Source organism: Cupressus sempervirens, chromosome 2 (genome assembly GCF_028749045.1).
Source record: "Cupressus sempervirens isolate cs-2001-9-10 chromosome 2, ASM2874904v1, whole genome shotgun sequence".
Lineage (NCBI taxonomy): Eukaryota > Viridiplantae > Streptophyta > Pinopsida > Cupressales > Cupressaceae > Cupressus > Cupressus sempervirens.
In genome coordinates, this window is record NC_143119.1 from 153604760 (window position 1) to 153630502 (window position 25743).

Sequence of the window (25743 nt, forward strand, 5' to 3'; positions counted from 1 at the left end):
GCCTATTTTGCTCCTGTTGCATCCGCTGCCCCTCCTCTAATGTATCCAATAACCTGAACATAACATTTTCCTGATCTAGACCAATATTCCTATCATCTCGATCACCCATATTGCTATCTTGTTGAAAGAATATCTCCTCTGTGTCTGTATGACTGGATTGAATGTCCCTTTGCTCGAATGAACTACCCTGTTCGTTCTGCAAGTCTGAACTCCTACTTTGTCTTGCTCTGGTATTGCGAAAATTATAAAACCCTTGTCGCATGCTCAAACATAGATGTTGAAGATCTCCACAGGATGGCCGAACTTATAGCTCTGATACCACTGTAATGTGCACCCTAGAATGCCCAAAAACTGAACCAATTGCCAAAATAGATTTTTCAATGCAAACTGAAGATGGAATCGATGCTAAAATTATATTAATTCTCAAAATGATGAAATCAAGTACAAAGCAATGTATTCCAAAGGCCAAACCCCAAGGGAATGACGTCTACAATGTTACAAGAGAGGATGAATGTCCTCTATTGCCAAGAAAGATATGTGATTCACACATCCAAGCTCTTATCAAATGTCATTCACAAAAATCCAATGCTCAACAATGAGACTTTCACCCCTATTTATCCTTTTCTTTCACCCTTCTAGAAGGAACTAAAACATTAATTAGTTGCAAGTGCTAGAAGCTTCCCCCTTCCAATAATTAATGCACTCTCTAGAAACTCCTCCCTTGCAATACAATAATTAATTGTGCTTCTAGAAAATTAAATTACTAGAGGCTTCCACCTTTCCAATAATTAATACACTCTAGAAGCTTCTCCCTTGAAATACAATAATTAATTAATTATAAAGTCACCTTTTAATTTTTAATTTTAATTTATTTAATGACTTTATAAGAAATTAATTTAATTTCCTCTTATGCTCCACTTAGATTTTGGAGAATCTGAAGGCTAAAAGATGGCGTCATTACACTTTGTCTGGTAAATATATATACACCAAGGAATTCACTGGCAAAATGCCATTACAAGTGAAGAGGTGTAAAATGGTTATGACTCATGAGCACCCAGGAATCACCGACATGACAGCCTGAGAAGGTAAGGTGTAGAGAGAGTCTACATAGAAAAAGAAAGGCATCAAATATGATTAATAAATTAAAAACTACAAAAAGCTCATGCATGTTCCACTCGTGAAGAATGTTGTCAAGCCGAGTGGTGGAGATCGGGCTTGTCAACCCACATTTTTTAAATCCGTGGCCAAGGTGAATTAGGCTGATTTGTCGAACAAGTGATCTTTGTTGATTGTCCAGACGCTTCAATTATTTTCTCATATAACTGTTGGGACTTCAACCCACCTGATTACTCTGATGGCTGGACTTATGAACATCCCAAGCACAACTTCAAGGTAGGCAAGGTCATTCTATTAAATTAGAATAAGTGGAGATAAGTAATGGTCCGCAGTTGGGAGGTTAAGCCTTTGTCAATGCTTCTCCTCTCACCAATGCCAGAGCTTGGACAACAAGTAAAAGAAGTTCCACAAATTACAATGTATGTTCTTTATACCTCTGAATGTTGGTTATTTCTTTTCAAGGTGGAAGTTATTTACTCACAAATAGTTTTTACAAATAGCTTTTACATTAATTAGATATTTCTTTTCAAGAACATTTGTTACTTAATTTCAGTTGAATAATTAGAAGTAGATAAATGAATTTTTCAGTTTGATATTTCTTTTCAAGGACATCTGATATTTACTTTTAGCTAATTATGAAGTGTAATGTTAACATCTCATTTTGTACTCTCGGAAACTTGGTAGAATATGTAATGTATATGTATTTTATATTGGAAAGAGTTTTATTTTCAGTTTATACCGTTGATGGAAATCACAGTCGTGTGAAATGAAATAGGAAATCAGTTTAATTCAAGAATAAAACTAGTTTAGGAAAATCCGTATGTTACAGATGTTGTAAGTGAAGTGTTGAGAACCTTGTTGCCTATTTATGCTATTAGAGTATCAACTATTCAAGAATTTAAAGCTATTCCTGGTAATGTACTTACTCTTGATGCTTTCGTCTGTAGATTGACTATGAATTGACTAACTTCGATAACAGTTTACCTAAAGTTGAAAATGCTTTCAAGACATCACTAACTATTGGAAGTTCAAGGAAGGATAAGTGTAACAGAGATCAAAGTGATTCAGATTTAGATGACAATGAGCAAGATGAGATTGAAGCACTGTTGGCTAGGAGGCTACTAAGAGGCAAAGGGATGTTCAAAGCTAAATTACCCCAGATATGTTTCAAATGTAATTAAGTTGGTCATATTGCATCTAAATGTCCCAACCATAGCAGGAATTTAATTAGTTACTTGGATGTTAATGTTTTAATTTGAAAAGTTTGAGGTAAAACTTCAATGACAAGGCCTACATCGACCTTTCTGCCTAGATCTGCATTAAATAAATCCCTCTATCCTCTTGATGGCATTGAAATTTGTGCACCTACCAGCATTTGAGTTTAATTCAGCACCCTTATGTTGAGTTTGAGCGAATGTTTTGGGGATTCCGTTAGAATTAAGACCCGTGTGTTACAATTAGGCCACATGCCACAAATTTAAGGGGGCCATTTAATCTGATTTGGGTCAAATCTGTATTTTGTATTATGGTAAAATAATGACTGTTATTAAACAAAAATCATGAATGATCTATATGTACAAGATAGAAGAGAATGTTTCTATAACAAATAGGAGAGAGCAAATAGAAACAGTCTTGTAGAGTGAAAAGGAAAGTTTACATAACGAACAAAAGGAGTTTATGTAAACATTACAAAAAGAGTGACCATTAGAAAAAGATGGAAGAGAGAATAAATAGAAACTATCTAATATCGTAATACCCTCCCTTAATGGTCAATCTATCTTCAAAAAACAAAAGATGAAAGAGAGAGTAAATAGAAACTATCTAATATCGTAATACCCTCCCTTAATGGTCAATCTATCTTCAAAAAACAAAAATTTGCATGTCCTCAAAAAGCGTAGAAGGCAACCTCGAGTTGACCAGAGAGGTCTGCATGTTCTGCAATGTTGATTTGTGGCAACATTGACTATAGTAGGATGAGTCTCGATACCCAAAACAAGCGCCTCAAGGCAACGGTACTTGAAGATTGTCATCATTCTCTACTTTCAGGTGTTCTAGTTCTTTCCGTTGAAACGTTGGCTGCCTTCCAACATGAGACTGGTGAGAGATGCCATTGCACATTTTTCAAAGAAAAAGTGTGAAAAATCGGAGATGGCGTGAACTTTGAGACAGATTGACAAAAGACCCAAAAAATTTAAAGAGACTTGGATAAGAGCTCGAGAAACCCACAAAGAATCTGAAATTAGATTTTGAATCCGTTGGCTCAAAATTCGAGGCAAAAAATGATGCACCCAAGAAAAATATAGACCGACCCAATTAAGACCTGCAAAGACCCACCAAGAATCTGCAAAAGGTTTTTAAAACCAGCACAGGACAAGAGAATTTTGAAAGAATCCCTAACCATTTGTTTTTCTTTTAATGACAAAATTTGGCTGTTAAATAAATGGTGGAAAACGAAACTGCTGAAATCTGAGACAAAGGGTTAAATAACCTAGATGTTGCCCTTTGCAAAAGATGTGCAGCAAAAGTTAGCTCGGAAATGCCCAAAAAGAAGGCCACAAAATTGCAGAAAAAAATTGGACGTCAAATCCCTAGTCGGGTTTGGAGGGAAAAAAAGATGCAAATTTTGAACACAATATGGCAAATATTTCAGAAAATTTGAACTAATACTTTCAAAAAAGAAATTAAAAATTTTCGAAGAGGCCAAGAATTTTCTCAGATACCATATTATGGTCAAATAATGAATGTGTTATTAAACAAAAATCATGAATGATCTATATATACAAGATAAATGAGAATGTTTCTATAACGAACAAGAGTGAGAAAATAGAAACATTCTTGTAGAGTGAAAAAGAAAGTTTCCATAACGAACAGAAGAAATTTATGGAAACATTACAAAAAGAGTGACCATTAGAAAAAGATGAAAGAGAAAGTAAATAAAAACTATCTAATATTGTACTATATTGGTACACATGCTATAGATTTAGGGCCTAGTCTAATCCAAATTAAGCTTGTCTTAACAATCTCAAGGTCACAGGCTATTTGGGCCTTAGTTTTCTTGAGTCTTGTGTCCAAATCTAAAGCCCAATTGGAGTCAAATCAATCACACACCAAGCTTATAGGGCAAGGCCCATTTTGAAATTTAAATAACTTTTAATGTCACTAGATATAGGGCCAGGCCCGATTTGAATTTACTTTTAGGACCATTTTAGAGGCCTCAAGGTTGGATGTTAACCTATCTTAGCCCCTCCAGGCCCACACGTTTCCTATAGGGCTACTCTTTCAAATTTGAACTCATGGCCCTAAATAAGGCTACAAGCCACATTATTGGACCCTCTTTTTTTAACCTCCAACCCTACACACCATATATAGGGTCTAGAATATCTAGATCCATCCAATTTTGGCCCATCTTTATGTTTGTTAGGTCTGGCCTTTAAATTGAGGGCACATTGACACTTGTGAAGACAGATTTGGGGTCATTTTAACCCATTCTTTCATGAACTATAGGGTCTGATTCATCTTTCTAAGCCCAAACAATTCCTCGAGAGTTGAGCGTTCCAAGTTTTGTGATCTAATTGGCGGATATCAAGGTGTTGTTGCATGTATTCATTGCTGCCCCTCCAAATCTGGGCACTATCATGGCTTGAACGATGGCTTTGACGGCATAATTAAGGCTTCATTTGCCTCGAACTAAGGCCTGGTCCATAAAGACCAGGCCCACATGTTATGTTTAGGGCTGCACTCTCCACTCTTGCAACGGGTTTCTAGGCTCAACTCACATATTTCAAAGTTTCAAGGCATATTGTTTTAAATTTGGGATATAATTCCTTGGATCATCCATTCAAAAACCAAGTCTATGTCTCATCTCCCTATTTACCCTCTTATCCTTGAGATTGGATGGTGCTTCCTCTACTTGACTTGAAATAAGGTGAGGTTGAATGGGAATGAAGGAGAGGCTCAGCTCAAGAATGAGCGGAACAAAGAGAAGTCGCAGCTTGTCAAAGGGAACAAAGAGAAGTCTCAGCACCAAAATCAAGGGAACGAAGACAAGTCTCAGCTCCAAAATCAAGGGAACAAAGGCCAAGTCTTGGCTCAAGAAAGGGAATGAAAACAAGTCTCGGCTCCAAAATCAAGGGAATGAAGACAAGTCTCAGCTCAACAAAGGGAACGAAGACTTAGCAAAATATAGCCAAATCACTTCCACTTTTTACCCTCTCCTAGACTTTGTGAAATTTAGCCAAATCGCTCCCACTTCAATACTTAGGCAATTTATCAACTCTCAAGCTAGACATGACCTCTCATAGCCCAACTTAATGTTGCATTCTCTACCACTTGAGCCTACTAGCAAAAGAGGGGATCCCCATTTGCAATGGAGCAATGGTGTGAAAAACTCACTACATGTAGTCAAGTCAGTTAGGGGTATGAGTGAGAGTTGGGCCAAACTAGTGAAGGATATGAAGTTGATAGAAGTAGTTATCCTTGATTCTCTTCTTTATGATGTCTATGGCTAGATAGTCATCCTACGGAGAGGGGCATACATAAGCCCTCTTTGTACATAGTTTATGTTGACAACCATGAGGTAGCAAATACGGATTCTAAGTATGGCTTGGAGTACTTTAGCCTTGTTTGCTTGGTATAATAACTAGGTCATCCTCAAATCTATGCATTGTTGCTTCATCTTTCCTTTGCACACACAAGCACACATGCTAAACCTATATACGGGTAACACATACAAGTTTGCTAAATCCACAATGGGTATCAGTGACACTTCTCCATTCTAAGGAAACACACCTTTTCACTTTTTTTGCTAAATCCCTTCTAGGGTAATGCGCACACATTTACACTTTGCAGTGATACGAGGAAATTTATCCACAGTGGGCACACACACACACACATGCATGCGTAGGCCACCGACGAGCACACGAGATTGACTACCGATCACACAAACCTGCTAGACCATTTGATCCTTCTTTTTTGTTTTCGGGATTGACTATTAGGCACACAAAACTGCCAGACCATTTTAATCCTTCCTCATGATTCACGGTAAGGGACACAAACCTTACTGGGATAGATAATCTCTCTCTCTCTCTCTCTCTCTCTCTCTCTCTCTCTCTCTCTCTCTCTCTCTCTTTTGTGGGATAGAATCATGAGGGATGAAGTACTTTGTGATACTCGAGCCTTTTCTATGTGATCTCTTATGCATTGTAATAGCCTTATGAATATGATATTAGTGGGTGAGGCATTTCTTCAATTGAGATCTCTTTCACTAGTTGATTTAGGTTTTAATTTGTGTCTTTTGATTTTATCTTTGTTTTTCTTTCCATTTCCTTTTTTGCTTTGTTTTCGTGCTCTCATGCATGGGAATGGAGTTAGGATCCTAGGTTTGGGAACTTATGTTCTTAAGCTTAGTGATTTTCTACCTCATTGTGACATTTGTCTTTCTCCTCCGCCTTTAGCAAGAGTATGACTTGCCTTATACTCTCGCTAAAGTGGGGGCTAAATGTATCATCTTAAAATGGACACACTTCATTGAGACCTTTTAGCCCTCCATAACGTAGTTTTGGTCTCTTTTTCTCCCCTCCCCTTCCATCTCATGCTTCATCATCATCTCTCACCTTCTGACATGGTCTTCTAGGTGTCTCTTTGCTACTCTTTTGACCACATGTCCTGATCAACTATCTCTAAGTTTCAACCGCAACTCCTTCTAGGCCTTTCTGAGGCCTGCTTGTCCCTTCCCTTGGGACTAGGTTGATCTCGTCCCTGATGGTCGCAAGGTTCAAGGCCCTAAAGACCTCGAGTTTGTCAACTAATTTAATTTACTCCCCAGTTAGCTTGAGTTGTTTTCCCGCCCAAAAACTAGTATAAAAGGAGGCTTGGGGGCTTCATTTTCATATCTCATCTTCACAAGCTATCACTCCATAAGAAAGCAATCGAGGCATTCTTCTTCAAGCAAGCATCTTCAATCATTCAAGTCTACGCATCTCTGTCTTGCATAAAACTTCTTCCTTCAAGTTAGTCGTGGAGTTTGGCTATAAGAAGAAGATCTATCATTCTAATCCATTCAAGTTCTTCTATTATTCATAATGGCATGTCACATACATTCCTATACATGAGGTTTCGGCTTCTTTGATTTCGTCTTTGGTTTCTTTGATTTCCTCTTTGGTTTCTTTGAGTTAAGGCTATTACATACACTTACTTAATGATCACATATCAAAGTCAATTGCATCTTCGAAGGTAATCATATCTATCATTTGATATTATTTAGATCTACTACATGCAAGCATTTCCTTTATCATTTTTATCAGAATAGCGAAACTCACCGCGAGTCGGGCGAGTCTCCTGAGTTAGCGAGTCAAGGAGGGCTTGCCAGGTTAAAATGACTCGTGGCTCGGGCTTGGCGAGTCAGGGAGGGTGACTCGCGGATCACAACAATCATGACCGGGCCGCAGCAATCAAACTCTGGGTGACTCAAAACATAAAAAATTGCTTCTTTTTTTCTTTTTCTTTTTTGTTCTTTTTAATCCCTAAGACCCTAGAAGGGTTTTCATAATACTCTATTGTGAGAGAGAGAGAGAGAGAGAGAGAGAGAGAGAGAGAGAGAGAGAAGAGAAATAGAGTGCCACTGTTTTGCAACCAGCTGAAAGCAAGAAGAGAAAAGCTTGCATTTGTGACATTGGAGCAACTATATGCTTGCATTTAGATCATCAAGGAGTTTATAAGAGCTCTTCTCAACACTTCTCAACTCATTTCAAAGAGGTAAGAGTTGATTTTTTTGGATTTTGATGATTTTTTTTTCTATGCTTATGAGTTTTTTGGATGAATTTTTTTTGTATATTTATGGGTTTTGTTTTACTTTAGATCTTCATAAAATACAATGCTTAAATGGTAAATTTTTGGTCTAAAATGTCTTATTGCAGCAACCTTGACATTTTTCCTTGCTCATAATGGCTCCTTCAGCTAAAAAGCAATAAAAAAGATGAGTGTTGGAAGTAAACCATAGACTTTTCGGGTAGAGGCAGAACTCAAACAAAATGCCTATTTTATAAGGTCATTAATAGTGTGGAGATAAATAGATTGAAATACCATATTGTTGGCATATGTGGTCATGATGCTGAGCCTTGTAAAGTTGCAACTCCTGAGGCTAAACGCTTTTGTTATGTTGTCTTAGAAAAATATGAACAAGAAAAGGAATTAAAACAAAAACAATTAGCAAAGTTAGCTCAGATTGGTTCCAATTCCCTTCCATGCTCATCTAGAATTGCTTTTGTATCTAGTTTTACACCCCTAGGTTCAATAGGTTGTGTTGGAGAAGGTGCTTCCCTCCCCCCCTATCATCCTAGTGCTTATGCTAGTTGTACTTCTTCTACATCTATTCCTTGCACTGCTAGTGGTGCTGCCCCTACTAGTAGTACTAACATTACCTTTGGTCCTAGAGTCAAAAAATCTAGGTTAGACAATTTTTTTGTACCACATTCCACTCCTGGTGCACAACCCTCACCTGAGAGCTTGCTCTGGAATAGAGAGATCCATGAAGCTGGAAGAAGAGCAATTTGCAAGTTTTGGTATTTTTGCAGCATTCCATTTATAGCAGCCAAGTACTTCAACTTCATTTATATTTGATTGTTTTACGTCAATTTTATAATTTTAACTTGATGTTGAAATATGCTAATTAAAATGTTTTTATAAATGTAACAAGACTTCTTATTGGCAAAGGATGATTGATGTGGTTGTCATCTATGATTGGGGGTTTAAATACACCATTGAAGATGAGTTGAGTGGCTCCCTCTTACTAGAAATGGTTGAGGAGATGAAACTTGAGTTGGAGGACCATAGAAAGATTTGGAGCCAAAGGGGGTGTACCATTATGACGGATGGATGGACAAATAGGGCTCTCCTCAATTTTCTTGTTTCTAGCAAAGGTAATTCATCATCCTCTACTTCTCGAAATCTAAAATTTAATGTATGATTGAATAACTAAAATTTTGTATTATTGACTATTTAAAGAATATTATTTTGTTTAATTTTCACTTTCAAGATCTACCATGTTTCTGAAGTCTATAGATGCTTCCTCACATGTCAAAAATGCAAAATTCTTATGTGAGTCTATTGAGGAGGTCATAAGGGAGGTGGGGGAAGAGAATGTTGTCCAAGAGATGACCGATAATGCAACTAATTATGTTGCTGCAGGTAAAATTTTGACTTCTAAGTTTTAAAAAAATTATTTTAGTTTTTCATTAAATTTTGAAAATTAAAAGTTTTCTAACACATCTAAATTTTTAATTGTTTACTAACTAATTTAAAATTGCTGCAAGAAAACTTTTGATGGAGAGACACTCAAAAATCTTTTGAACTCCATGTGTGGCCCATTGCCTCGACCTCATGTTAGAAGATATTGGCAAAGCTTGAATGGGTGAAATCAAGTGTTGCTAAGGCCAAAAATCTTTGCAAATTCATCTATAATCATATCTTGGTCCTCAGCATTATGAGGGAATACACAAAAAGAAAGGAGTTGGCTAGTCCCAGTATCACAAGATTTGACTCTAATTTTATCACACTAAAATCCTTGCTCAGTTCAAGGTTAGCTTTAAGGTGCATGTTTGTTGATCCACAATGGAGTTCCTCCTCCTTTGTCACCACCCCTACAAGGATAGATGCAACAAAATGCATTTATCATGAAGTTGGTTTTTGGAAGCCATGTAAGGAGATTGTGTCTTAAAATTTTATAAATTAATTTATCTCATACATATTTTTGTTTTATTTTCATTGTGCAACTTTGCAAAGTTTCATCATTCACTAAATTGTTTTTTTGTTTAATTGTTTTGTAGATCACTGAGCCCCTTGTAGCCCTCCTACGAGTTGTTGATGGGGAGAAGCCCTCTATGGGCTACATATATGAGGGCATGGATAGGACCAAGAAGGCTATTGAGGCCAAATATGTAGGAGTTGAGGACAAGTATGGCCCTATTTGGGACATAATTGCTAGAAGATGGCTAAATCAGCTTCATAAACCCATCTATGCAACAACCTATTACCTCAATCCGGCATACCATTCTGTGAAGATTTCAAGGTAGATGAGGAGGTTTTTAGTAGCCTATACACTGTGATATCGAAAATGCCCACTAATGCCACAGATATATTGCTTGAGATGGATGCCTATAATAATGCAACAGGGCCCATTTTTTCAAATCAAATTTGCAAAGAAGGGCGTACACAATTGCAGCCAGGTAAAAATTGTAGCTTAAGCCTTATACAATCTAGTTTCTAAATTTCTAGCTTTAAAGTTCAAATTTTGAAATGAGACTAATATTTTTTTCTTTTCCTTTTTTCAAAATTCAGATAGATTGTGGCAAATGTTTGGGCCTTCAACCAAAAACCTTCAACAAATTGCCATTCGCATAATGAGCCAGCCAAGTAGCGCTTTTGGATGTGAGCGCAATTGGAGAACTGAAGCGTGTTCAAGCAAATCCACTCGAAGAGGCGTAACAGGTTGTTTGTGGAGAAAATGAATAAGCTAGTATTTGTGCATTACAACATGCGCATTAAGACCAGGTAGATTTTGGATAGTGACCACAGATAGCTCTCTAATTACTCTAGAGGAGGTTGATCCAAAGTCTAAGTGGATCAGTGAGGCTACTGATCCTATCTTTGATGATGAGGACCTAAAGTGGGTTGATGAGGCAGACAAAGAGGCTGAGGCCGTGGCTATGGGAGCAAAGGACTAGAGAGCTACAGTTGTTCCTAGTGGCACCTCACAAGCACTGGTAGAGACTACAATTGATCTAGAGGTACCTCATAGGCTGATGCTATGGCAAATCAATCATCCATGACCTACCTCAGATGCCTTATTAGGAGGCATTTTATAGATACACTGAGCTTGAGGTTGAGGTTGGGGATGAGGATGACAATGAGGATGAGGATGAGGATGAGGATTACGAACCATAGCTATAGTCTTATTTTAACTTTTTGTTTAACTTAACATATGATTGGAATTTGGAACATTTGATGATGAGTATTGATGTGTTGGATTTCATGGATTTGATATACATTTGGATGGGTTTCATGAATTTATGATTTTATATATCTATGATTCTATGTTTTACTTTTCTATTTCCTTCAACTACTATTTAGATTTTAGTATTTAGCAATTCACCTTTGTACTTATGTAATCAATGTATGTTTAACTTTTAAGTATGTGCATTGTGATCAAATAACCTTCTATTTCATGATGTTATTGTTTATTTAAGCTTTATTCAATAATGGGTGCATGGAATGTTTTTTAAATCCTAAAAAATCTCATAATTTTGAGGTTCTTTCACTTTGTTGAGTCATTGGCGAGTCCAAGCCGGGTCACGAGTCAAGTTACCCTTGCCGAGTCCGAGCCGGGTTCAAGTCACATTACTTTGATTTATATATCAATTTACTATAAATTCCTTAACCTAGGGCTTGACCAAGGCAATCCCTCATCCAACAAGAAAAACCCTTCACTTTCTGTGTGTGGGAGCTGGATAGTAGAATTTTGCATACATATCTAGAAATAACTCCCAAGGAGCTTCCTAGAGAAGTTGGTTCGAATTTGCTACAGTGACTTCAGATTATGTCAATTCCGCAAGAATCAATCCTTCCAAGTCGACCTAGTCCTTTCTACTTTTTTGGACGAATGATTTATGGGTTTTCTTCCTTTCATCATTTCATTCAAGAATCCACAATTGGATATTCAGAAACATGCTCGGATCCACGACTTTTGGAGCTAAAATACATCTTCTACTGCATATTTCAAGGTGAGTCTTTTATATTTTATTTCCTTTCATATCTTTACCATAGATTTATATCTTCATAAAGCTGATTGTATACATTTAGCATCTCATTACTTTCAACTCAAATTTGTCTCTTTTATTCATATTTCCATTGATCGGACTAAGATTCTCATCAACTTTCATACTTTTTTGTATCACATTTATCCTCTTCTCAAAGGTAAATACTTAAACCCCATCAAGCTATATGTCAATCTTTGACTAAGGTTCACCAACGAGGACCTAAGTGCTGGCTACCTTGGTTCAACTCTACCACATAGCCTTAACTACTAAATGGACAGGAGACTTGCATCTAACTGCCTGCTCCAACCTAAACTAAGGACTTGAAAACTTTGAAATTGCCACCAAACTAAGGCTACTTGAGACAACAAAAAAAGAGGGGGTCCCTGATTGAAATGGGGTGATGGTGTGAAAATGTCAAAACAGGGGGATCATTGAGTCCTCCACGCATCATCTTGTTTGTTTCTTTTCTCTTTTGGAGAGGAGTTTTTGTCCCATTGGGTTGTTCCTTTTTTCTATTTGTGAGATATTTCATTTCATTGCATTGCATTTGTATATAGGTACCTAACATGGCCTACTTGTCAAGACCCATACTGCATCTCATATTGCATAATAATCTTCTCTTTAAGTCACACTTAAAGGGTGTTAAAGTAAATGTAGTTTTCTCTCATTTACATAGGCTTTTAATTAGGTAGCTAACATAGTGCATTATTAAATATCACTTGCATAACATTTAATATTGTTCATACTGCATTTAATATTTTTAGTTAGAAATTAGACGCTGGTTTGTCTCCACATCCTCGCACATCTGCTATTTATACAGGGTGTTTGTACATTTCATATCATCTTAATACAGTTGATTGTTCATTGTTCATTGGTGAAATAGGCCTGTTGCTTCTCTCACATTGTGAAGATGGTTGTATTTTCAAAATGCTGAATCTAGAGTGGTTAGACCAACAGACACACCCGTGGTTGTATCTTCCCTGTCATGAGCTGCATAAAAAACATGAGCAATGTTCGTAATTCCTAGTGCGAGTTCCATTCCCTTGTGCAGCACTGGGAGTTTTCATTGGAAGCTTATTCTCGTAGCTTGGAGCAACAGCACTCATGGATTTATTGGTTTCAAACTTCCATGCAGGAGGTCACTCCCTATTAACAGTGTGTATATCTCTCCTACATTGTAGAACTGGAATCAACAGCTGATCATGGCATTTGGTCTTACTTTGTGAGTAATTTTCATTTCTGTTGAGCACTCTATTATTAATGTTAGTGCATTCAGCATCACTAAAAACTAATGCTATCTTATATCAATTATATTTGTTGTCATAAAGATTTCTGAGTATCGCAGTTGCTGCAATGAAACATGAGATCTCCAGTGAGTCACTGTTCGTCTATTCATCTTTATATGCATCGCAATGGTATGCATCATAAGAGTAATCAGAGTTGAGTATTGTAAAGCGTGAATCACTGAATTATTGTGAGCGGGAATTATTGATCTAATAATATCCCTATTTGGCGGTATTACATAGTTCCTCTACGTCTGAGAGGAAAATTAGCAAGATAAATAAACCCCTGGTATCATGCTATTTCCCATATTGATGATATATATGATCTGTGTTTCTCAAATTTTCATTTAATCTATTAAACCAGACGATTAAGGATTTCAAACATGTCAGATAACTTTATTTCCACCTATTTTGAATTTGTAAATCTGTGCTAAGAAAAAAATCCATTATACAAGTATGTTAGGCAGCAAGAATAACCTGTAAGATAAAAGGAAAAAAACAAGCAAGAACTTGCTAAAGCTTGTAAATATCTGCGCAAGTGCTTGGCTATTTCTGCAGGATTGATCACTTGTGAACTAAAGTCACACATAGCAAATGTACGCAATTTCTAAAAACAAGATATCATATTTCTCTGACAGTTTTCTTAATATAGAAAGAAAGTGAGCATATTCTAAGTTATATATGTTTACAGTGCACAGAAAGATGAGATCTTTGGAAGCAAAGTCATACCACATATATACGAAATTGCTTGCTTCCTTTTTTATCTTGAATGGAAACAACAATTTTCCTTCTTGTAGTTGAGGATTTCAATGTCTCACTTCCAACACTATGTAAATCAGGATTTGTAGCTTTCTGAAGCTCCTTTTTAGTAGACTCTTCAATTTCCCTCAGCATGTCGTCTGTTGACCCAGTTGTCAAAGAGATCAATAGCTCTTTTTGTAATCTGCAGTGTATGATATTTTATTAGTCAGTTTCAATAAAAAATGGAATTGAAAGTGAAACAACCCCTTTTGCAACTCTGTAACTTTTCAAGTAAAATGAGCAAATGCTTAATGTATATCTTCAAATTTGTTTAGCATTGATGAAGCATAAAAAATGCACTCTGATGTCATCAAAAATTAAGGAACTGTAGTCTCAAATATAATTCTCTATACAATTTTCTGAAAGTTCATCAAATGTGGGATCAAATCTGAATCTGTAGAAACATGATACAATACTTATTTCATTCTTGAGCTCAAGTTCAGACTATTCTAGGAAATAATAGACTATAAACATATGAATGTAAAAAATCCTAAACTAGAAACTCTCCCAAAAAGCCACTAATCAAATTTCTATGGGAAAAATTAAAAATTGTCCAACAAATATTTTGTTGGATGAAATGTTTAACATAAATATTATGTATTCACCATTGTGGCCTTTTCCCTATCTGAAGCCTAGGTTGCTGAGGTATTATATACATTACTGATTTATCTCTTCCACCGGAGGTTCATCAACCATGGTCCCACAGCCATTATAAGATACTGCAATGGCCCATTGAGTAAAACAAATGACAGTAATATTGATTACTCAAGCCCCACTTCCTACAGCTGTCCAACATCACTAGCCTTAATCTCTTTCTATCATCGTCATCAGCTCTATGCCTCGTTAAAGGATCTTCCCATCTATTTGTTTACATTTCTTTAGTCTGTAGTTTTAATTACTCTTCATCATCTAGGACCTTTTTACAGAACTATCTTTTAATTGTAACTGAGAGTTGCTCTTGCTTCACATGACGTGGAAATAAGGCAGAGCTATAACTATATTCAAGTTGCAAAGGCTAATGTATAAATCAGGTCATGAATGAAATAGTTGGTGTCTGTTTTTCAACTTAATTTCTGAGCACTAGTAATATTTTACAATTAAGATTAGTACCAAAAGTAACTGCGAACATTTTGTACTGGAATTGCACTTTCTAAAGCATTGTCAAATAAAGCTGTCCAAAACTTTAATTTATAGCAGCAGTCATTCTGCTTTATACCACAGTTATATTGTCATAAATGACAAGTTTTTATTAAATTGACTTATCATTTCCTTTATGAGTTCCTTCTTTATCTGTACCAGATTAGAATCATTAGCCCGCCATTCTGAACATACACACTCAGAAAGATCCCTAAAACCGAGCTTTTCTGATAACATGTTAAAATTTGATCTGATTTAGATTTAGGAATTTGTAATTTTAATTTACGTTTCCTAGATGTATGATGTAATGCTTTGCACTTGAGATTGTATGATATATTTCTGCTATAACTTGTAATAACACTTAATGATTTCAGTGTTTTTTGAGTTACTCTTTCAATGAATATGTATATGATATAAAGAGGCATGTCTCCACATGAACAAGAGTTAACGTAGGGACATATCTCTATGTGAGACATGTCCATTGTTAATATATTAACTCACATTAGTTATTGCTTTAACATATATCATTGACTATGATGAAACTAGCTGATAACCATGATCGGCTCATCACAAATCAACATCAATAACATTATGTACTCAATACATGAGAACACAGTCGATATGATATCTGATGTAATAACTATTTGTTATCCTTGTTGTGTTATAATTCTTGATAACAGTTTATTTTACTAATCGACAAATCAGCTGATATCACACATGATATTTGATCAACGTATTATCATGATTATAATATATATATATATATATATATATATATATATATATATATATATATATATATATATATCTACTTAATAATTATTATCAATAATAATACTCCATGATAATAATAGTGAAGGATAGATATCAAATGTTTATGGCCGATATGCCATTCAACATTTGATTTCATCAATTGGAATCATCCAATCAAAGCAACAATCATTAACACAAAGCAAAAAACTTGCAACAAAATAAAAGGAATCTAACTCTAAGAATGCAAGATAATGTTGATGATGGGGTGAGCCTCTAATCAATCCTTGCTTTGTCATATCAACTAAGCATAGGAGGGAGTTATCTTCTACGGATGTAGGAATGAATTTCATATTGTCAATATTCATCCAAATAACCTATGAAGCCACAATCTAAATGAACATCTCCAATAGAAGTTAAATACTTTCAATTTAGGCCTAGACTTAACCTTGCACTGCTACTCACAATCAATATGTAACAAAAGGTAGGGACACTAGCTCCACCATTAATCACCATTCAACAATATCTTTCATCCATCTACTATGAAATAAAATCCTAAATGAGGAACTGACGAAACCATGCAATACTTCTAAATTTTCTGATGATTCAGAAGGGTTTATCTTGCTTCCTAGATACCTATTTTCTCACCTTACACCCTATTGCAAGGGTGCAAGTCTGGTCGACTATGTTCTTTCTAGCCAATTGTTCATTCCTTCCACTCCGCACAGGGTGATGTTTATCTGACCTCTTCAACCATGTGGTCCACACAGGCTTTCCTTCCTCTTGGTGAAACCATATTATTCATTTGATTCACATATTAGTCTTGGCTTTTGGCCCCATCAATTAATGGACCAATCATAATTGAACACACTTTCTGTAAGCCATATGCCACAAGCCTTCACAACATTCCTTCTGGGGTGTTGCATCAACATGGTTTTCGTGCTAGAGGGCACGCAAGTTGTAAACCCAAGTATCGGACCACATACTATATTCTGACTCTCTCAACTATTATTGAGGCTCAGCATCACTCCTCGAAGGTTTACTTGTTTTGTGGATTACTACAAAGCTCTTGATTTCGTTTCCAAGGACAACCCTATTTTAGATACTTCATGAAATTGGTTTCTTTGAGATGCTCCTTACTGTTATCAGGAGACATTACATGAAAGTTTTGGGCCATCTTAAGACCCTTGTGGGATCCTCTAATTTCATCAAGAGCACTACTAGGGTTGAGCAAGGTTGCCCCCTTTCCCTTACTTCATTTGGTATCTACATTGACATGCTCAACAAGTTTCGTTGGTAGCACTCTCATGTTGAGGACAGTTACCTACTCCACCAAGTTATGGTTTCTATTTTGCTCTTAGATGATTTCTCATTTAAAATTTCACAATTATTTATAAGTGGTGGTTTCCTTACCAAGTTAAGGAATCATTGGGTGTGACTTTAATTCGATGGAATTGTGATTTTATTAATAAAAGGAGCCAATTTTAATTTATAAATAGATTAATATTTATTTATTTTCATCTCTAACCAAGTCAAACTAGATTGATGGTCATGCCTCTTGGGGTTTTGTTGGCCATATAAATGCAATTAAAATTTTCCCAAGTACTTGTCCAAATTCAAAATTGTACGGTGGTGAAATAGTAGGAACCCAAATATTATGGGAGGCCAAAATTGTTGTAGGAGTCCAATAGATATAAAATTTTCGCCATGCTAATTACAAGTCAAATTCAACCAAGAAATGGACTTCATAATAGAAAATAAATTTGGAGATATTGCACACTTTTGAAAGCAAACTTGAAGCATCAAAAGGAATTTGGGCAAAATCCAAGGCACAACACTAGGAATCATCAAAGAAAAATCTGAATTAAAAATCTTTGAATGTGCACTGTGATTATGACTGAATTATATAAGTTTGAAGTCTTCATTCATTTAGGTGAATCTTAAAGGTAAAAGTTTTGCATTTTGAATTTGTGCTCATTGAATATCATTTCTCAAAGATCTGATTCCTTAAGCGTTAATCCATTTTCTTTGAGAAGTGAATGCAAATATTTGACAATATAATGTTGTCTTAGAAGGTTAAAAGGAGGATGGGCATTGAAAGGCAAGGCTCAAATTGAAGATCAAGTCAAGATGAAAATGCAAATCCAAGTCCAAGTCCAAGTTCAAGGTATCAAATTAGAATTCAATGGGCAAATGCAACATAATGATTAAGGCTATAAGCAAATCAAGAAGTTTGTGAAACTTAAATTTCCTTCAGAAATCAAAATTTAATGGATGGTCCAACTGCATGCCACACTTGCATCATTTCTACAAGTACAAGACATCGTCAAGATTGCAAGTCACCACAAGAGGGCAAGATTCAAGACAAGAACCATTCAATGAAAAGATTTCTTAAAAGCACAGATGAAGAAAATTCAAGAAGATGAAGCTATTGGAGAATATGAGCCATCACAATTGAGGACCCAACAATGATCTCTCATCATCAAAGAGGGAGTACTTATCAAGTCTATTGGGTAAGCATGATGAGGTGGTAGCCATTTCCTCAACTAATGAAAATGTGCAAGTGTCCTAGTGGAGGAAATCCACCAAATTGTGTCTAAATTCATTGAATTTGCCGAGAGAGAAATGGGATTATGAAAAGAAAATTCCTACAGTTGACTTGGTGTAAATACAAGTTGCATCATCTTATTAAATGGTGGTGTTAATATTGAAGGATCGTTTTTTGCAAATGTAATAATACTGCCTTAATTTTTGTGTTCTAAATGCAGATTGAATGTTATATAAATATGAATAGAAGAGACATGTCTCTATGATAATTTATAAATTAATCATCAACTAGGCAGTTTTAACATTTATATATATATATATGAGGAGTTGTCTAATTGATGATTAACCAATAACCATATAAGGATTATCTCTAGGTCAATTCAATACGATTGAAGCTACAACATTAACACTCCCTCTTAGCTAGGGAGGATTGTTATAGAAAACATTATGCTCTCAAGCATATAGACAAATATCATCTCAATATGGTATTCTTGGAATGGCATATTTAAGGACATCAACATGTATCCATCAACTTAGATGTTATCTTTTGATATCATCTGAAGTATGATTCAACAAAAAATTATCAAACAAATGATATTCATCATACTTATATTCTCTTGGTATGTGCACTTGCATCATGTTCATGATGCCTACCAAAAGAATATGTTATATCCTAGAAGGATATGGGTTATCTGATCTCCGACACACTCCAGGACAGCAACTAAATGCAGTCTATCAAACAACTATCATGATATCAACGACAACAACTTAATGTAATCCATCATGACAAGTATCATGATCTCTAGCAAATTCTAGGACAGCAACTCAATATAGTTTATCATGATAGGCTCATTATCTGACCTCTGGCACATTTTGGGACAGCAACTTAATGTAGTCCATCATGGTAACATGTCAAGTCATTGTTAAGATCGTTGCCTTACAATAGCGACCTCACAAATACATCAATGAAATATCATCACCTTTCATGACATAATCCACATATGCAAAATAGTAACTCTCGTGATATCCACCATGAACCAAGTCAGAGGGTGGATACACCATAGCTGCTCCTAGAGGGTGGAACAAGGGCTTTCACCTCAAACTTCTCTCTCATAGAGAAGAAAGTATTACAAGGAATTTCACCTTGAACTTCTCCCTCTCAATTTGTTGACTTTTTGCATTCAAGGTTGCTTCTGATGGAATGTCAAACTCCCTTTGACTCTGATATCAACCTTCTGACCTCGTCATACAAGATTGCCTCTAATGAAGTATTAGATGCCCTCTGAATTTGGTATCATCTTTTTGACATCCTGACAGCAAGTCGTGTCATGCTCATTGGTTCAACAAGTATCCATCTATCTAGGAATGTTATAGTCTAGCTATCCATGTAAGGCCTTCCAACCTACACACATGGAACTTCATCCTATGAATCATAGACCGTTAACTACTATAGTTTTTTGATCAGTAGAGAAACTATCTCAACATAGTCTACTCATAAACAAATATGACCAAGATTTTTGAAAGTCGACTGAATCAGATTGTCTAGCTTGTTTTCTTTCCAGTGTTACCTCTAACGAAATGGCAAGCTCCCTCTTAATATAGAAGGATACTCATAATCTAAATCATCAAGGATATTCACTTCAAGAGCTTCACTTGATCTAGCATGAACATCAAATGACTAATGAATCCTAGATCAAAACTTCTTTGGAGCTACTATCATAAGATTGAGTCCTACACATTATTTGGTAGCATGCCCAATGTACCAATCTTCTTTTCCTGCAAGAACATCCCCAGAGACAAAGGAAAAGATCAAGGTAAATAACTCTTATAGCATGTATAAAAATACAAATTAAAAACAGACTACATTTAGAAAATAAATGGAACACTCAAGAATAATAAATACTTATCTGCACATCAACGTCCTTGATAAAAGTTTCCCCAATCAGAAAGCACCTTCATATAAATATTTATTAAACAATAGGAATGGTACATTGGTTATTTTTCCCCCCTACAATGTAAAGGTCACACTTACTCTATTTTATAGCAATTATCGAGTTCTTGCTTTAGTACAATCTATTATGTCTGCAAACTTCAATAGTCTTCAAAGAATTCTGCATATATAAATCGTCTTATTGTCATCAAATATGAGGGGGATGATAATCATAGCATGCGTAGCGCACTACACCATAACCACTTCTGCGAACCCTTGTCTGAATTCCAACTATCTGTGCAAACTGCAGCATCCTTAGGTATCATGGTTTCATTTAATCAAGGGGGAAGCCATGGAAAAACACACCTTATGTGTTCGATAAATAACTCCATAATGGAGACCGGTTTAGGCTTAAGTTGACTAAGAAGTGATATCAGATCCTCTCAACTATTAGAATGTGGCAAGCCCATGGTCCACAAACCTTCCTCCCTCTGCTATATTAAATGCTGATGTAAAATGGAGGTCAAACTTCAATTTTGCATCAATGGCTGTTTTTGTTTCTTTCTATGTTAACTTGGATGTCTATCCAATATGCCTATTGAAGTCTTATTTATTCTAGGAATACTAGATTGAATGCCTTTTAAAAATTATTCTCATGTATTCTATTTGTGTGTAGATAATATATTTTCTAATTTGGCACTTATTCTCCTCAATGTGGAGGCCCAATAAAAGTTTATCCTTCTCTTGCTTGTTGGAGAAAATATATTTATTTGGATCTCACTTTCCCTTCTTAAGTTCCTCCCCGATTGATTAGAAAATATAAGATTTTGAGCTCCGACATATATAATTTCTGGAACAATTTAGTTATCTTTGGTATGAGGAATGTCCTGCATGCACTAATATTTCTCCTTTCTATTTGCCACTGGTTGTGTATTAGCCTTTGAGTCACTGCTCGGTATCAATTGCCTTAATTTTCTATTGGGCACTTTTGCTCTATATTAACAAACGAACACTGCATATCCTTTTATATAAATCATTATTATCTCAAAGTATATGTGCTGGTACCTTAGGTTTCCATGGAATTGCAGGATAATTAAACTTTTTCAGTCTTTTATATTGGAGAGAACATTAGATCAACAATTCCTCTCAAATACCAATGTTTGCCAAATCTAGTTACTTCAAATAGCTTGAGTCATAATGTGATAAGTGGGTGGGGTGGTTCTGCTGGTAATCTTCAATATCAAATCTTTTAATGCATTGGGATACCAATTCCATATGTCGAATTGGCAAGAAACCGTCACAGTACCAGCGTCCTTCAGACCAACTCCATGTTCCATGCTGTAATTGCTATGGCTCACACAATTAACACTTCTTTCCTCGATAGCATTTTGTTGTCCAGTTTGGTGATCATTCTCAAATTGAGCACCAACTCGAAAGCAATAGTCTATAACCCCTTTCTTTCAGCAATAACAGAATAGTCAAGTGATCTTTACCTCCTACACTAATCATTCGAAAATAATAGCTCGCCCAGTCACATATGGAACACCAAAAATAATATTCACTTGTAAGGTATCTCTTCACAACAGAATAACGTCCTTGATGCCAATCACATTTTTTCAAAAAATATAATCAACCTTGTATAACTCACCCAGTCATGGCAATAGTAAAATCGTTTGCAGGGAAAAATACAAGGAGATGCTGCATCTATAGATTAAAATCGATTCCATTGAATCAGGAATTGTATAGGAAGGACCCACGATAGATAGACTATCTGCATCTTTGCTAGATTTAGCCTACCAAACAGGTATTACTCTCTGATAATGCACAAAAAATGACAAGCTGAGGATTCAAGCTTGTCTTCATCCACTTTCCCCAAATAACTTTTTGCTTAAAGAGGAACATGATAATCTGATTTAACATACCATCTGTTCTCCAATTTCAATGCGTGGACACAAATCTCTGTCTATAATGTCCAATGTAGAGCAGGAAAACAATATGCACACAACCAGGCAAATGAGATTAATATACTCCAAATCAAATGTTTAAGCACAGTTTCTGAAGTCTCCAGGAGTAGGGATTTTCCATACAGGAGCAGACTGACCCAACATTTATGAGCTATAGAAGGGTGCCCAAATGACAATTCCTACATACACAATTTGCACAAAATGACATGTCCAATTGGAATCTTCGACCAATGACTCCAAATATAGCCAACCAAACCAATTTTCAATCAATACTACACATTAAGAAGCAAAATCTCAGCCTTGTAAAGAACCTGGCTTTGATACCATGTTAATTTTGAAGGATTATTTTCTACAAATGTAATTACACTGCCCTAATTTTTGTGTGTTCCAAATGCGAATTGAATGTTATACAAATATATATAGAAGAGACATGTCTCTATGGTAATTTATAAATTAATCATCAATTAGACAATATTAACATTAATATAACACACACACACACATATATATATATGAGGGTTTGTCTAATAGATGGTTAACCAATAACCATAGAAGGATTATCTCTAGGTCAATTCAAGCCGACTGAAGCAACAACATTAACAAGTGGCTTCTTTACAAGCCTCTACCTAACCTCTCTTCTAATTGGCCCACAAAATATTGTAATCATTTCACTAACCCATTTGTTGGTACATCTTATCTATTTACATATTGGCACATAAGGCAATATAATTTTCTAATTTGCCCACATGGTGGTGCCTAGTTGTAATTGGGTTGGCATTTAAAATTTGTAGCTATGGAAACCCTAATTGGGGCTTATGTGGATCAAGTAGTCCATTGATTCTGATTAAATCTTACACATTCTTTGTAAAGGAGCCTCTATATAAAGGTTTTCTCAAATCATGTGTAAGAGAGTTATGTTGGAGAATTATTGCCAAAGTATTACCAAAATTGTTTTTTATTCATTAGTGCGCTTGCATGATGGATATACATGATCATTTGGAGTATTGCATGGCTTTTTACATCTCTCACTTAGATTTAATTTCATGTTGAATAGAAGTAGAAGTAGATGGATGGAAGATATTGTTGAATGGTGATTAGTGGTGAATCTAGTGCCCATACCTTTTGGTACTTGTTGATTGTAAGTAACATTACAAGGTGGGTTTGGGCCTAAATTACAAGTGTTTCTTCTATTGGAGATGTTCATTTAGACTGCACCTTCATAGGGTATTTGAATGACTATTGACAATGTGAGAATCGGTCCCTCGTCCTTAGAAGCTAGCACCCTCCTATGCCTAGTTGACATGGCAAAGTGAGGATTGATCAAAGACACACCCCATCATCAACATTATTTTACATTCTTAGAGTTAGATAGAGTTTCTGAACCCTATCTTTGTTGCAGTATATTTGGTTGGATGTAATAGAACAAGTTAAAGTCAAGTTAGTATCCAATGACCAGCATCACATCATTAAAATTGAGTGAAAGTTGACAATTAAGAAAGAACCTCGAGGTTCTCTCATTTTATCACACAAATAATCTACATTTTTTAGCATATGACCATCCTTATTCAAGGGAAAGAAGGAGATCTGGTATTTCATCTTGAGATACTAACTATTTGATTATGTTGTAGTTGAAAAAAACTAACATCCACAAGAATTAGCACTAGGAAGGTCAAATGGAATTCATTCTTAGAACAACTTTAAAATTCATAGCATTATTGGTAAGCCAAACCCTCCATCATCATGCCAATGGAAATAGGTACTAGGAGTGTTGAACAAAGTTCATCCATAAAGATGTCAACAAGAATGAGCTTTCAAGTTACATTTGAGATAGAGGATCTCTTTTAAAAGTCAACAAATCCCAAAAAAAAGGAGAAAATTTGAAAAATCCAAAAAACAGATAAAACTTGAAAATCCCATAAAAATCCAAAAATCCAAAAGAAAAACATTTTTCAATGGATGGGTACAATACCACAAACAACAAAGTTGATGTTCTCCTAATTTGGTTTGATCTTGTATTATCTCAACATGTGGCACCAAGACAACGTAGAATACATGGCACCAGTGAACATGAGAAGATGCATTGTTTGGTTTTTCTTTTGAGGGTGGAATTAGCATTACAACAAGAAAACTATTTTTCAGCAGTCCATCAACCGGTGCCATTTGTGAGATAAGAGTTAGCTCCATGAATTTAAAATAAGGACTTCGAGGAAGCCAAGAAACAAATATAATAGAAATATTGGGCACCATCACTGGTGTAGTATACAAAAACTATTGTATTCAGAACCTACTTGTCCTTTATACCAAGATATCATCGGCTTTGTCAAGTTTCAAATGGGGTGGTATGAGGAATCATCAAAGGAAGAAAACGAGGATGACAGTGAGCTACCAAGTTGGACATCAAAAAAGAGAAATGTTGCTTCACCATCCAAGGAAAATAAGTTACAAGGTAGCATCATTGAGCTTAGTGACCAAGACAATCAAGTGGAAGATGAACTTTCATGCCTTACATCACAAGAGGAAGGTGCTGAAAAGAAAATCAAGGCAATTAGTTTTACACGAGAAAGAGAAATGACAACAAGCAAAGAGAAACAATTAGAAATATGAGGAACTACAAGAAGATCACCACAAGTTTGAAGAGGAAGAGATCCTTGGTAAAAATTTGTTCACGCTACAAAAATGAGATTCTTGGGGATGAATTGCGAGGAATTCCAAATATCCTTGGAGGGGAGGATTGTCAAGAAGAGGTGCTAAACAAGGAATTACAAGATATCACAAATGAATCCAAATATGTAGTGCCATTTGACAAGGCAACCCAAGATGTCAATACCACCATATTCTTTGGGGGGGTTGTGGTGTTGAAAGATCTCAAGCAAGAAGTACAAAAGGAATCATTACCAATAACATTTCAAGACAGACTAATTGTTGCAAGTAACATTATTCACCATCAATTCAAACCTCCAGACACATTACCACTTCAGATTGTATTTGATGGACAACTCATAGAGATGTTTAATGATGCTCCTATCAATTTTGAGGATACCATGTTTAATGAGTATACACATGAAGAATTGTAAGATGATCCTAAAGAATAATCATATGCAGTCCTGTAACAAATGATGAAGCTTCAAGTTATTCAGTGAGAATGTGCAAGGCATGTTAAGTGAAGGACAACATGTTCCCATGGAACAAAATGAAGAACATTCCAGGGGGTACTACAATCATACTTTGCATTTCAAGAATGATCCTGCCTTGATCACTCATGAATTTGTTGTTGATGCCAGCAGGTGATCCATCACCAAATTTGGCCTCCTAAAGTTGTAGAGAATTTGCAAGTTCCATTTTAATACAATGCATGCTAGGTTATTTTTTTCCATGCTTTTAATGTTGAAAATCATGAATATTAT

General features: G+C 35.7%; 1 protein-coding gene across 1 annotated transcript in view; it reads right to left on the reverse strand.

The window, feature by feature from the left end:
- Window positions 1–25743, reverse strand: part of LOC149571509 (Ubiquitin-like superfamily protein) — a 109306-nt gene that overhangs the window by 11838 nt on the left and 71725 nt on the right. Inside the window, exon 5 of the mRNA XM_089813017.1 lies at window positions 13940–14153. Within this exon, the coding sequence (XP_089669143.1) occupies window positions 13940–14153 (214 nt within the window). The remainder of the gene's footprint in view (window positions 1–13939; window positions 14154–25743) is intronic.